Genomic DNA, 13,837 nt, shown 5'->3' on the forward strand with positions numbered 1-13,837 from the left:
TGATGGACACTGCATATGGTGATGGTTTATGATCAGAAATTAAATATTTGCTTGTTCCTAAGGTTGGAAAAAAAATTGTGGTACATAGAAATTCATATAAACTAATTGCCTATAATATTTCTGAAAAGAGAATCAGTTCTTTTACAGTGTTCTGTAAAGCTTGCATTGGTTACATGAAAGTGAATATCTGGCAAATTGGTTTGTTTTAAAGGCATAAAAATACATTCAAGATTTTTAAAATGAGTAATAAGGGTGGACTTACCATAATTGGGTAAAATATACATGTTGAGTGGTACCATCAGCAGAACTAAGCAACCCAGAAAAATAAAAGGCACCTCATAGCCGAAGGATTGATACAAAAAGCCACCTACAGGAGGACCCACTATCAGCCCCAGTCCAGAGAAGGTCTCAAGACTTCCCTAAAATGGAAATGGGGAGAAAAAAACTGGGTTACTGTATTTCATTTGAAGGATTATAAGGTACTATCTGATAAAAATTCTATCACCTTCACAAGTACACAGCCCACACAAACTCAAGATGGAAAAAAAACTTAAATAACCATATTAAAATCATAAAAGTACCAGGGAAATAAAACATGGGAGGTTTTTCTTTTTTAATTCTTATATGGGGAAGGTATTCTAATTATGACATAAACCTCAGAAGACATAAAAAAGATTACTAAATCTAATTACATGAAAATATGAAAAACTATACATAGAAAAATACATCAAAAGACAAATGAAAACTAGAAAAAATCCTGATAAAGAACTACTTCCCCCAAAATATTAAGAATTACTAATCAAGGAGGGGGAAAAAATGAACAACTTAATAGGAAAATGGGTAAATGCTGTAAATAAACTGTTGTCACATAAAGTGAAATATAAATAGCTCTTAGAAGAAGTAGCTCGCTGTCACTTTTTAAAAGAAACGAACAAATATAAACCACAAGATGCCAGTTTTTACCTAGCACCCATCAAACACACTATGTTTCCAAGTGGGGCAGAGGCACTCTTACACACTGCTGGTGAGCAAACACAGAAGGGCGATTTGGCAAATCTATCAACATTACAACTGCACATACTCTTTGATCCAGAATTCCACTTCTAGGACTTAACTTACGGGGTCCAGCATGAAGATGCAACACGACATATATACAACTTTATGCATTATAGCATTGTTTACAATGGCAAAAGATGTAAGCAATCTCAATATTAATCAACAATGTCCATAAAGTAGGTTATAGCTGTGCAGTGAAATAGTATAGAAAAGGAAAAAAGAAAGCTCTTTCTACGTAGGTACAGAAAGATCTCCAAGATGATCTCATTGGCAGTGTAATCAGCAAGGTGCTGAACAGGTTATGTGGAATGCTACCATTTGTGAAAAGAAAAAAAGGGAAAGGAAAATCATGTTCGGTGTGTGTGTGTGTGTGTGTGTGTGTGTACATGTGTGCATGTGTGTACATACATGCCCAAGGTATCTCTCTGGGAGAAACCTGCAGCCACTTTTGCTTTCTCGGAGGGGGTTGGAAGGTTGATCACCTGGTGTGTATATGAATAGTGAGCAACAGTAATGTGTAGAATATATTTACCATATTCTATATTTCTCTGTACCATATAAAAATGTTAATTAAACTGGGTGGCACCTGTGGCTCAGTTGGTAAGGCGCCGAGCCCCATATACTGAGGGTTGTGGGTTCAAAACCGGCCCCAGCTGAACTGCAACCAAAAAATAGCTGGGCGTTGTGGCAGGCGCCTGTAGTCCCAGCGACTTGGGAGGCTGAGGCAACAGAATCACTTAAGCCCAGGAGTTGGAGGTTGCTGTGAGCTGTGTGATGCCATAGCACTCTACCAAGGGCCATAAAGTAAGACTCTGTCTTTACAAAAAAAAAAAAAATGTTAATTAAACCAAACAGTGCTATGGAAAGTTTACTGCTACAAAAATAGCACCATTTCGAATCAATCTAGTTTTTAAGAGACTTGTGGCTTGCAACCTTACATCCCCAGATCTCGCAGACTGCACAAAAATAGTCCATTAATAACTTTCTGCATTTCATAATGAACATAGGAATTCTATCTTTACTCACAATGAGGCCATCCAGATCAACTACCATGTTAGATGTGTTAGCTTTTGGCTGCAATTTTATATAGAAGCATCAAATGACAACACTGGTGTCCCTTCCTGATCAGAAAATCCAAAGGACTGCTGCCAACTGCACAGGAATCTCCTGGGCAGTGTTTTCTGGTACTTTCCGGAGTGTCAGCTATATAATACCAGCTCTTTTAAAGGTCAAAAAATGGCTGGACGTAGTGGCTCACAGCTGTAATCCTAGCACTCTGGGAGGCCGAGGTGGGTGAATTTCTTGAACTTCAGGAGTTGGAGACCAGACTAAGCAACAGCGAGACCCCGTCTCTAAAAATAGCAGGGTTTATGATGGGCGCCTGTAGTCCCAGCTACTTCAGACACTGAGGCAAGAGGATTTCTGGAACCCAAGAGTTTGAGGTTGCTGTGAGCTGTGAAAAAGTGGGGTGAAAAAGTGAGACTCTGTCTCAAAGTAAATAAAAAAATAAAGGTCAAAAAGTCTTGTTTGGAACAAGTGGCTTCATGGTAAAATTGAGTTGTGGAACATTTAATAAAGTATCTTTATTCTAGGATTTTTCAGAGTCTTAAAATACTGATGTGAACTGAACGCCTCTACATTGGAGAACAGCATAAAACACTCTCCAAACTTGTTTAGTGATAAACCCTTGTTTTACAGAACATGTCAACAGACTAGTGTTCTTCTGAATGCTTTTTGAGAAATGTAGAACTGGGAAATGTAAACAGTAGCCCTATCACGGTGTCCACCCCTGCATGCTAAGGTGGCAATAGAACCTAAAATGAACCCATCCTGCTGTATACATAAGTTACTTTTTAAAAAAAAAAGGGAGGGGGGACATTATTTATGTGGCAAATAGTTTATCTGATAGAAGAAACTTTAAAACTAAAGTATTAAATGAGTAAATGAGGGAGTCCTTGGTACTAAACTGATGAAACTCCGAGGTCTAGAGAAAGTTACATGCTATGAGGGTGGTGTGTGGTCTGCTATGCAGACCCTGGGTCTCCCTATGGGAAAGCCTTCTGGGGACCAAGGAGGCAGCTGCCCAGAGCTGAGACAGGAATCTGGCAGGTCATTATACCGGGTCTTCATGCACCTAGACAATACACAAGAGTTATGTCAATATGAGGCCACCAATTTGATACAAACAGGTGTTGCATGTTTGTATCAAAATGAGAGGGCACTCCTCACACAGCACTGAAGTGCTTAAGGACTTCAAGATGAACTCCAGGATCCCTTATACAAATCCGGGGAAAATGGAAGAAGTACTCGTATGAACTGAGTGTTCTGCAAAGAAATTCTTAGGCAATTGAGCCACAATCTAGGCTACGGAGAGATAGAAAAGTACTCTTTAGGAAGTTAAAAAAAACGTGGTAGAAAGAATACCTGTCAAACTGTGTGCAGACCTCTCCTACAGAAATTTTTTAAAACATCTACTTCACTTAATATAACATTTTTCAAAAAAAATAAATAAATAACCTTTTTCTTGAGTCTATTTCATCCTAACCTTAGCATTCTCTTATCATTCCTGTGTACTTGCATCAGCGCTTCCATATTATTTGCCACGATGCTGCTAGATTAAGGTCTCTATGCTTAAGAACTTTCATAGCAGTTTTGCCTCTGGCAACTCATTTCCCGTTTCTGAAAACAGCAGTAGGGGGAACCCATGCTGCTCCTCTCTCAAGTGAGCACCCAACCTGGCCTGGCCAATCAAAACTTTATTTCCGGGAATTTCAGGGATCAGGAAGAGCAACAGCTCACAGCCTTACTGACACGTGTATTCACAGTTTTGCTGACAGAAGTAGAAATTGGAGTAAAAAGGCAACAAAAACACAGAAAGGAGAGATAAGAAGTAAGGAAGAATGAATCCCAGCTTTAACTTGGAAGGTCAAGGAAATATTTTGGCCTACATTCAAGGGAAAATAGGGGAAACAAACTCTAAAATACATACCAATACTGTAGCCACATTATTTGGAAAAGCTTTTGCAAGGATAGAAGATGATGCAGTTATTGCCGCAGCAAAGCTTATCGCATCCATTACTCTCACTAGAAAACACATAGTAATAAATATTGGTCCTTCTGGAACTTGATCCAATAAACTAAAAAGAGAATAAGACAGTTCTCAAGGGTCAAGCTGGTTTTTATTTATTCCTCCTTTTTAATTGTACTCACGGAAAAGAGTAATACGTCACTCATAGTTATTAGAATAAATCTATGTGGAACATGATTTTTTTAAGAGTTGTTCTGTTATATTTTCAGAAGAAGGAAATTCCCTATTTATTTTTGGTAAAAATCTGAGTCACAAGGACAGCTTAGGTTGCCCTTTTCTGCTGATATCATTGGCCTCCTAGAGGAGAATAACAAATAGGTCCTTTTGGAATATGTAGATTACTCTGAAAGACCTGAAATATCTCCCATGGTGGGACTCAAACTTTTAAATAAAAAAGTGTGAATGCAGACAAGAGAAAACCCCTCCTGCCGAAAATTTTGTACAACATCCACTTTGTTGAACATAATGGTTTCCCTGAGTTTATCTCATCATAATCTTGCCATCCTATTATCATTCCCTTACGTTCCCCAAGTACTTATATAAGCTCTTCCATAGTATTTGCCTCTATGCTGAATAACTTTCAAAGCTATTTTGTGTTTGGCACACATTTCCCCTTTTCCTGGAAACAGCAACAGGGAAAACCAGGCTAATCCCCACTCTGAAGCGAGCACACCACCAACCTGACCAATCAGAATATTATTTACCCCTAGCCATAGAGATGGGCCATCAATAAATACCCAGTGAGTGAGGCTTCATCTGCTGCCCTACCAGGCACCACTGAGAGAGTGGCACCCCTCCTGGAGCTTCTTGGGGTCATCTTGCCACCACAAAGGGAGAGATCACCCAGGAGCAAATCACAAGAAGAAAGCAAAGCTAAGAAGTCAAGAAAAATTTCTGATGACACTGTTTTAACATCTATATCCTGATGTTTTTGAGCTGATTCTTTAGGAGAGAAATTCAACCTTTTGCTTAAGCCAAAAAGTTTCTGTGACTAGGAAAAGTAAGTTAAGATTCTGTCCACTCTTGCTGGGCCTGGTGGCTCATGCCTGTAATCCTAGCACTCTCGGAGGCAGGTGGATTTCTTGAACTCAGGAGTTTGAGACCAGCATGATCAAGAGCAATGTCACTACTAAAAACAGAAAAACTAGGTGGGTGCTGTGGCATGCCTGCCTGTAGTCCGGAAGCTGAGGCAAGAGGATCACTGAGCCCAAGAGTTTGAGGTTGCTATGAGCTACGATGCCACAGCACTCTACTCCAGGTGACAGAGAGTGACTCTGTTTAAAAAAAAGAAAAAAATCTGTCACTCCAAGTCATAGGAGTTCTAAAGAATAGATTCAGTGGTTCAGCATCCATAGCTCAATGGTTAGGGCACTGGCCACATATGCCAGGGCTGGCAGGTTCAAACCTGGCCTGGGCCTGCTAAACAACAATGACAACTACAACAAAAAAATAGCTGGTTGTTGTGGCAGGAGCCTGTAGTCCCGGGTACTTGGGAGGCTGAGGCAAGAGAATCGCTTAAGCTGAAGAGTTTGAGGTTGCTGTGAACTGGGAGGCCACAGCACTCTACTGAGGGCAACATAATGAGACTTTGTCTCAAAAAAAAAAAAAAAAAAGAAAAAGAATAGATTCAATGGCCAGTGTAATGGTGATCCCCTGGAGGACTGTTTCCATGAGATTAATGCCATCCATTCCTGTTCACTACTCACCAACTCCTTCCGCCGTTTGTCACATGGTATGCCTTCAACAGACAATAATGGTGCCATTGACTTAAAGAGCTATTTATATTTAAACTAAAGATAGATTATACAATCTGTTCAAGTTCCCAAACAAATCAGAAAATGACTTACCCAAAGAGAACTGTAACTCCTCCTGAGACAAACATTCCTGTCACAAACATAAATTTTGCTCCAATATGTATAATCTACAATAAATGTCAAAGAAAAGTGGCAAATTGATGACTTCTACAAGCTTATATTAACATAAACCAATCTACTATATCGGAAAATACAGGATTAGGGGAAGACATATAGAGTTAATATAATAATTCTTTAATGGAGTGCCAATACACATTGCTTAAAAACATGGAAGGAGTTTAAAATCAATCAATGCTAAGGAGGGAACTGTCAATAGCAGTATAAAACTGGAACAGTGGTTATTTCTGCATCGACGCAAATTCTAGATTAGTAAATTAGAATAACTCATTACTCAATTAAAAAAATTAGACATGCACATGAACTTTAATACTTACATAATTTCCAAATAGCAAACATGCCAGCAACTCAAACAAAGCATAACATCCAAAAATCATACCAATAATGGTATTGCTGGCTCCCTTCTTTTCAGCCTTTAAAGAAAGAGAAATGAGAACTAAGTTTGAAAGATAACTTAGGATCAGTATGGAAAAAATGGAATACTGGATTACAACATTATCTTTTTGTGTTCTTTATTTGTATAGTAATTTCAAAGATTATGTTAAAATAACAGAAAAGGGAAGGAAGGTTAACCAGTTTAGATAGTAACACTTAGTCCCTAGTCCCCCTCCAATCCTAAATTTGATATGGCATTTATCCTAAATCTACTTCTTTTGAACTTCAAATGCTATTCCTATGATATACTACTAAATTCACATAAAGAAATAGAAAGTTTAAAAAGCTTTTTCAACCCCTGGAAATAAGGCAGATCTTCACATTAGGTTCTAGCTATAGCAATTTCAAGAATCAAAATATGAGTTAATTTCTTTAAGAGAGGATTGACAACTTAGCATTCTATGAAGTGCAAAGCCCGAACTACAGAAGTCTTCCAAGAAGTCATTTACTGAGCGCCTTTGGTGTGCCAGGCATGGTACCAGTAGTGACTATTTATGATCAGAAGAGTCCAATTTCGATCCATTTTTTCACCAGTCTCAGTTTTTTCACAAACAACTTCATCGTTAATATTGAAATGTGTGGAAGTCAGGTGTAGGTCATTTTCCGATTTGTTTGGGAACTTGAACAGATCATTAATACTGAAATGTGCACACGCAGACTTCCAGGGGCGTGCACGTGAAATGTGTGCATATCCACTTCCAGGGGGGCACGTGCACACACATTATATACCCTTCAAAATCCATTTCCTACAACAGCTATAATCACATTTCTTTACTTTTTCTAACTATAATTTTTAGATAAAAACTTTCTCCATACCTTCCTCGTAAAGATACCATCATCGTTCGATCCTTGTCTTTTTCAAGGACATGCTTTTCACGTCACACTATGCGTCTTTAAATAAACCCTACATTTCTGCTACCATCATATGACAGGAAACCAGACAGGTAAAGTCTATTGTTCTAAGCTAAGTCTTAGGAAGAGTCAACCCCCTTGCTCTAGGAAGGTCCAGGTAGTCAGGGACCAGACGGTGGGTGGGGGCAGAAAATATAGTTCTATAGTAATTACTGAGGCAGAATTTTAAGCTCATAATTCTATGAGCTTCATAATTGGCCATTCCCAGCTAGAGACCTAAACAAAAACCTCTCTCATGAGGACAGATGAATGGCCAACAAACATATGAAAAAATGTTGATCATCCCTAATCATCAGAAAAATATAAATCAAAACCACTTTGAGATATCTTCTAGCCCCATTTAGAATGACCCACATTGCAAAGTTCCAAAGCAATAGATGCTTGCATAGGTACAGAAAGAAGGGAACACTCTTACAGTGCTGGTAGGACTGCAAAGTAGTACAGCTTTTGTAGAAAGAAGTATGGAGAGTCCTCAAAGAACTAAAAGTAGACCTACCATTTGATTCTGCAATCCATTACTAGGTATCTACCCGAAAGAAAAAAATTATTTTATCATTAAGGACATTTGCACTAGAATGTTTACAGCAACATGATTCATAACTGCAAAGATGTGGAAACAACCCAGGTGCCCTTCAACATAGGAATGGATTAATAAGCTGTGGTATATGTATACCATAGAACACTATTCAGCCATAACCGGCTATTCCCTTTCCGTATAGTAATAGCCACAGGAGATGTGGAGACAACAGAGATCTCATTATTAAGATACTTTTAATGGCACTGCAGCAAAAAGCTACGCTGTTTGTGGATTGGAAAATGAAGCCTACATTTCTACTACACACAGGTTAGGTTCCTCAAAGGGCAAGTATTATCAAAAGAGTTGATTAAAATGCAGGCAGAACATTCCTTGGTTAAATTACATTATCTGTGTTCTTTGCTTAATAGATCTGGTAGGTATTTAATTCCAGAACCTAGCATGAAATGTATAATGGTTATAGCATCTAGTGTTTATTGGAACCCTCACTATGAGCCAGCATCCCTGTTAAGTGCTGTAGAACTGCTCCAGGGCTACAAATGTCTGTCTATAGCCCCCAGTAGCACTTCTGAATAAAACATATTTTAATTCTTTAAAAGCATGACTTTTTTCTTTAGTTGAAACCTCCAATAAGTAAAACATTCAGTCCAAAACTTAAAAGCACACACCCACAGCCTGGTTTTACTTTGTCCCTATTCACTTGGAGGACACTAACATTAGTTGCATTCACTGAGTTCCAGCTGAGCCGTGAAATGTTTTCCCAACTGGTCTGATCCGCTCTATGTCTTCTCCATCTTAAATCTACAGATCCCCATCATGGACATTATTATGGCCAGGCTACTCTACCTTGCTCAGTCACCTTGATGACTTCCCACTAAGTCCTTGGCATGTATACAAGTACTTTTTGCGTGCTAGCTCGAGCCTGCCCCCAGAACCTCTGTCTCTTAGACCTCACTCCACCCGAGGCTCAAGCCATTTCAAGTGGTCTGTTATTTTCCAAAAACAAGCCACTCACTTTTCTATTTCTGTGACCTAGAATGCCAGTAACACTGGTGTTCACCTGAGGAACTACTACCTCTCAAGATCTCCCTAAGATTTTTCCTATGAAGTCCCTTTCAGTAGCCCCCTTCTTCTGCCCCTATTCCACCATGGCACCCATTCCTCTTTTGAAAGTCTCGTAACATGGGTGGCACCTGTGGCTCAGTGAGCAGGGCACTGGCCCCGTATACCGATGGTGGTGGGTTCAAACCCAGCCCCAGCCAAACTGCAACAAAAAAAAATAGCTGGGCATTGTGGCAGACGCCTGTAGTCCCAGCTACTGGGGAGGCTGAGGCAAGAGAATTGCCTAAACCCAGGAGTTGGAGGTTGCTGTGAGCTGTGATGTCATAGCACTCTACCAAGGGTGATAAAGTGAGACTCTGTCTCTAAAAAAAAGAAAGTCTCATAACATTCTGGACATCCTTTTCTTAAAGCATATCCAAACAATCTTAAACCCTTTTTTCCCCCCATATTTTTTCATTCCCAATGGACAAAGAAGGGACATTTTCCTGAATTATTTTCTGGCCTAATAACTCCAAACTCCAGAGCAGGAACTCACTGAAACTCTAGTTAATGTAACTGAATTGGTGAGGTCACAGCTTCTGAAACTATTTCTTCATTTGCAAAATGATGAGTGTCTCACCATATAGACGGATGGAAACAAGCCTTGAAACCCAAGGAGTACTCTGAGAGCACAGAGCGGTATTGTTCCTTTATCAGAGAAGCCTCTTGATCTTCTTTTGTGGCACACAGAAGTAAGCACTACATGTTATCAAAGCAATTAGAGGACTGAGGAGCATTGCCATCCAAGTATTTGGCAAAGAGCACAAAATAAATACACAGGCATATTACTCAATTTCACTCAAGCCAGCCCCATTCGTGTCATATTACATCCCATTAACATCCAGAATCCAGCGGGACTCAACTAAGGGTTATTCCCTTTCAGTCTGTTCCATTAGCTACAGATCCTAACACTATATAAAAGGCTGTGATTAGAGGGAACTAGGTGCTATTAATCAGAATTCATCCTCTTTTTCAAATATTGCCACTGGAATCCTTACAAATTCAAGTTAGAAGCTTTTAGATATTAAAGATAACAATCCTGTGCCACATTAGTTAAAAAAAAAAAAAACAAAAAAACTGAAGTCAGAAGAGGGGGACTCAGTAAATCACAACTTCCTAATTCCAAAATATTAATAAACCAGAAACTCCAGGAGAGAGTTACTGTCTCAACACAGCTTTGCAATAGCATTTAAATCTCAGTTTTATCAGTTGCAGAAACCACAGAAAGATTAATCAAACTACGTGATAAGCAAAGTAATCTTTGGAAGATGGATTATATTTAGGTGAATTACCTCCCAAGAGGATGTTCTTTCTGACTGGATTTTTCCCCCCAGGTATCAAGCATTCTACAAGTACCCTATCGGCTGAAGTTCTATACATTATCTGTACTTTTTTACAGATTTTTACATTTTACATATTGTAAAATGAAATAATTCAAAAACTTTTTAAAAAATTAAAGGTCATATGGATATAAAAATGTCTTACCTCTTTGGGGAAAAAGGGTCCAAGGATAGAATAGCACATCATGGAACCTAAGTTCACAGAAGCTGCGGATATCAGTACGTAAAGCTGTTCCCGTGAGAATCGCCTGCGTGTTTCTCTTGCACATCCAGCAGGGCCATCACCTTGAATGCAAACATACTGCAATTAGGCATGTAACTGGGGCTACTGACGGAAGTATACCAGTGTCATTTCTGTGCACAGAAGATGCACTCTGAAGACATTTGCTGAGCGTCAAGCTATTTTGAATACAGCACATTTTATCAAAGCGAGCACAATCCTGTACATTACAGTAATTTTGAAACATACCACTTACATTTACATACTATTCCCCCTTAGAATTGCAATGCAGAAATTATCAAACCTGATCTGTTTTGTCTCCACTTCAAAGGCCTGTTTCTCTGTTCTTTCACAACTCCCGTCAAAACAGCAGGGGGAAGTATGTAACTAGCTTCATATAATACCAGGTGAACTCAATAATGTTTTAAGCATGTAATGTCAGCTGTTTATTAAGAATTCTAAGACAGGCTCGGCGTCTGTGGCTCAAGCGGTTAAGACACCAGCCACATACACCTGAGCAGGCCAGTTCCAATCCAGCCCAGTCGCCAAACAATAATGATGGCTGCAACCCAAAAAAAGCCGGGCATTGTGGCGGGCGCCTGTAGTCCCAGCTACTTGGGAGGTGGAGGCAGGAGAATCGCTTAAGCCCAGAAGTTGGAGGTTGCTGTGAGCTGTGATGCCACAGCACTCTACCCAGGGCAATAGCTTAAGGCTCTGTCTCAAAAAAAAAAGACTTCTAAGACAGTCTTGAGGTAAAATGCAGTGTAAGCAGGAGAAAACAAGATAAATAATTCAACTGATGAATGAGTACGTAAAAAGGTATGCCTCTGCAAAGGCAGGTCCCCCAGTTCTGTAAATCAATAGATTTTCACACTAATCACTGGTCTTTTGCATCAATTTATTTAATACTTTTTCTCCGATGTATTTGATCTGCTCTATTTTTCAAAAATTGCCGCTACAGTCCAGGAAAAAAAAAAATCTGTGCTACATGAGGAAGTCTTAAGAATCCTTGAAAAAAAATTGGAGTAGATAAAAAAGGGAAATGAGAAAAGTTAAAAAGAGGGGAACAACAGTGGGTATTCCAAAGATAATGTCTTACATTTGCCCAATGGCGTAGTTAATTTGAATTCATTGTTAATAATCACGTTATTAACAGAGCTATAGGGGGGGAAAGTTGTTAGAGACCGTAGTACCAAAAATAGCCCTTGAACTTTACGCCTTCCAGAGAGAAAAGAAACGCTGGCCTGAACCTCATAGGCAGGCCCAGCCTTACCAATCTCTCAGAAACAAACCAAGCTAAAGTCAATTCAATCGCTGCTAAAGAGAACCGAAGTCTCCGCGGCGCTGCGGGCCACCTCGCTCTCGGTCACCTCCTGGTGGGCGTGGGCCCTCTGGGTCCCCCGGCGCGTCCATGTGGAGAGCGCGGGCCCTCCGCCGCCGCCCCGGGTTCCAAACCCTGGACTCGACCTCCACGGAGCGGATGGGCGGCAGCTGCTCGGCGCGGCCCCGGCACCCGGTTTCTCTGCCGCAGAATCGGCCCGGAGCTCAGAGACGCGGTCAAGGACTCCAGTCACCGTGGGGGCGGGCCAGAGGCGGACCCGGGGCGGAGCAGGGCTGTTTTTCTACTATCCTAATCCACCACCTCAGCTGCTGAAACTCATGTGGTCCTTTTTCATCGCGTACCAAAAAAAAGTCTATATTCCATACAGTTGGGCCAGCTCTATCTTAAAATGAGTACATTTTTTTTTCTTATTAAAAGTAAGAAAGAAAGCTTATGTAGACACACAAAAAGGTAAAGGAGTATTTCAACTGAAAGACACAAAAGTGAATTAGAAATTTAGAGTTCTTTTTCTTTTTTTTATTTTTTATTTTTTACTTATTTATTTATTTATTTTTATTGTTGGGGATTCATTGAGGGTACAATAAGCCAGGTTACACTGATTGCAATTGTTAGGTAAAGTCCCTCTTGCAATCATGTCTTGCCCCCATAAAGTGTGACACACACCAAGGCCCCACCCCACTCCCTCCGTCCCTCTTTCTGCTTCTCCCCCCATAACCTTAATTGTCATTAATTGTCCTCATATCAAGATTGAGTACATAGGATTCATGCTTCTCCATTCTTGTGATGCTTTACTAAGAATAATGTCTTCCACTTCCATCCAGGTTAATACGAAGGATGTAAAGTCTCCATTTTTTTTAATGGCTGAATAGTATTCCATGGTATACATATACCACAGCTTGTTAATCCATTCCTGGGTTGGTGGGCATTTAGGCTGTTTCCACATTTTGGCGATTGTATATTGAGCTCCAATAAACAGTCTAGTACAAGTGTCCTTATGATAAAAGGATTTCTTTCCTTCTGGGTAGATGCCCAGTAATGGGATTGCAGGATCAAATGGGAGGTCTAGCTTGAGTGCTTTGAGGTTTCTCCATACTTCCTTCCAGAAAGGAAGGAAGTTTGCAGTCCCACCAGCAGTGTAAAAGTGTTCCCTTCTCTCCACATCCACGCCAGCATCAGCAGTTTTGAGATTTTGTGATGTGGGCATTCTCACTGGGGTTAGATGATATCTCAGGGTTGTTTTGATTTGCATTTCTCTAATATATAGAGATGATGAACATTTTTTCATGTGTTTGTTAGCCATTCGTCTGTCATCTTTAGAGAAGGTTCTATTCATGTCTCTTGCCCATTGATATATGGGATTGTTGGCTTTTTTCATGTGGATTAATTTGAGTTCTCTATAGATCCTAGTTATCAAGCTTTTGTCTGATTGAAAATATGCAAATATCCTTTCCCATTGTGTAGGTTGTCTCTTTGCTTTGGTTATTGTCTCCTTAGCTGTACAGAAGCTTTTCAGTTTAATGAAATCCCATTTGTTTATTTTTGTTGTTGTTGCAATTGCCATGGCAGTCTTCTTCATGAAGTCTTTCCCCAGGCCAATATCTTCCAGTGTTTTTCCTATGCTTAGAAAATTAGAGTTATTTTTCACAGTGGGTAAATGAGACCAGACCCTAGTAAACTGGAAATGAATTAACCAATGTGCAGCATCTGGAGTCAGAAAACTACTAGCAAGGATAGTAATGAAAGTTAAGGAAGCATGGTAGAGTGGCTATGACCCCTGGAGGGAGATGCTCTGTTTCAAGCCAGAGCACTTCCTAGCTCAGTGTGACTTTGGATGACAAGGTTGGTTTCTTCAACTGTTCAGCTACGATTAACTTAAG

General features: G+C 39.9%; 1 protein-coding gene across 3 annotated transcripts in view; it reads right to left on the reverse strand.

Annotated features, from left to right (window-relative positions):
• Positions 1-12,166, reverse strand: part of LOC128586602 (MFS-type transporter SLC18B1) — a 30,897-nt gene extending 18,731 nt beyond the window's left edge. Inside the window, exons 1-6 of one of the 3 annotated variants that reach the window (XM_053592576.1) lie at positions 11,989-12,166; positions 10,544-10,683; positions 6,393-6,488; positions 5,992-6,065; positions 4,046-4,193; positions 263-419 (exon numbers count right to left, since the gene is read on the reverse strand). In XM_053592576.1, the coding sequence (XP_053448551.1) occupies positions 263-419; positions 4,046-4,193; positions 5,992-6,065; positions 6,393-6,488; positions 10,544-10,683; positions 11,989-12,031 (658 nt within the window). In that variant the 5' untranslated portion in view covers positions 12,032-12,166. Of the gene's footprint in view, positions 1-262; positions 420-4,045; positions 4,194-5,991; positions 6,066-6,392; positions 6,489-10,543; positions 10,684-11,891 lie in introns of all 3 variants that reach the window. The other 2 variants (XM_053592575.1, XM_053592577.1) reach the window with 2 other exon arrangements.
• Between the last annotated feature and the right edge of the window lie 1,671 nt (positions 12,167-13,837).

Source organism: Nycticebus coucang, chromosome 5, assembly GCF_027406575.1.
Source record: "Nycticebus coucang isolate mNycCou1 chromosome 5, mNycCou1.pri, whole genome shotgun sequence".
Lineage (NCBI taxonomy): Eukaryota > Metazoa > Chordata > Mammalia > Primates > Lorisidae > Nycticebus > Nycticebus coucang.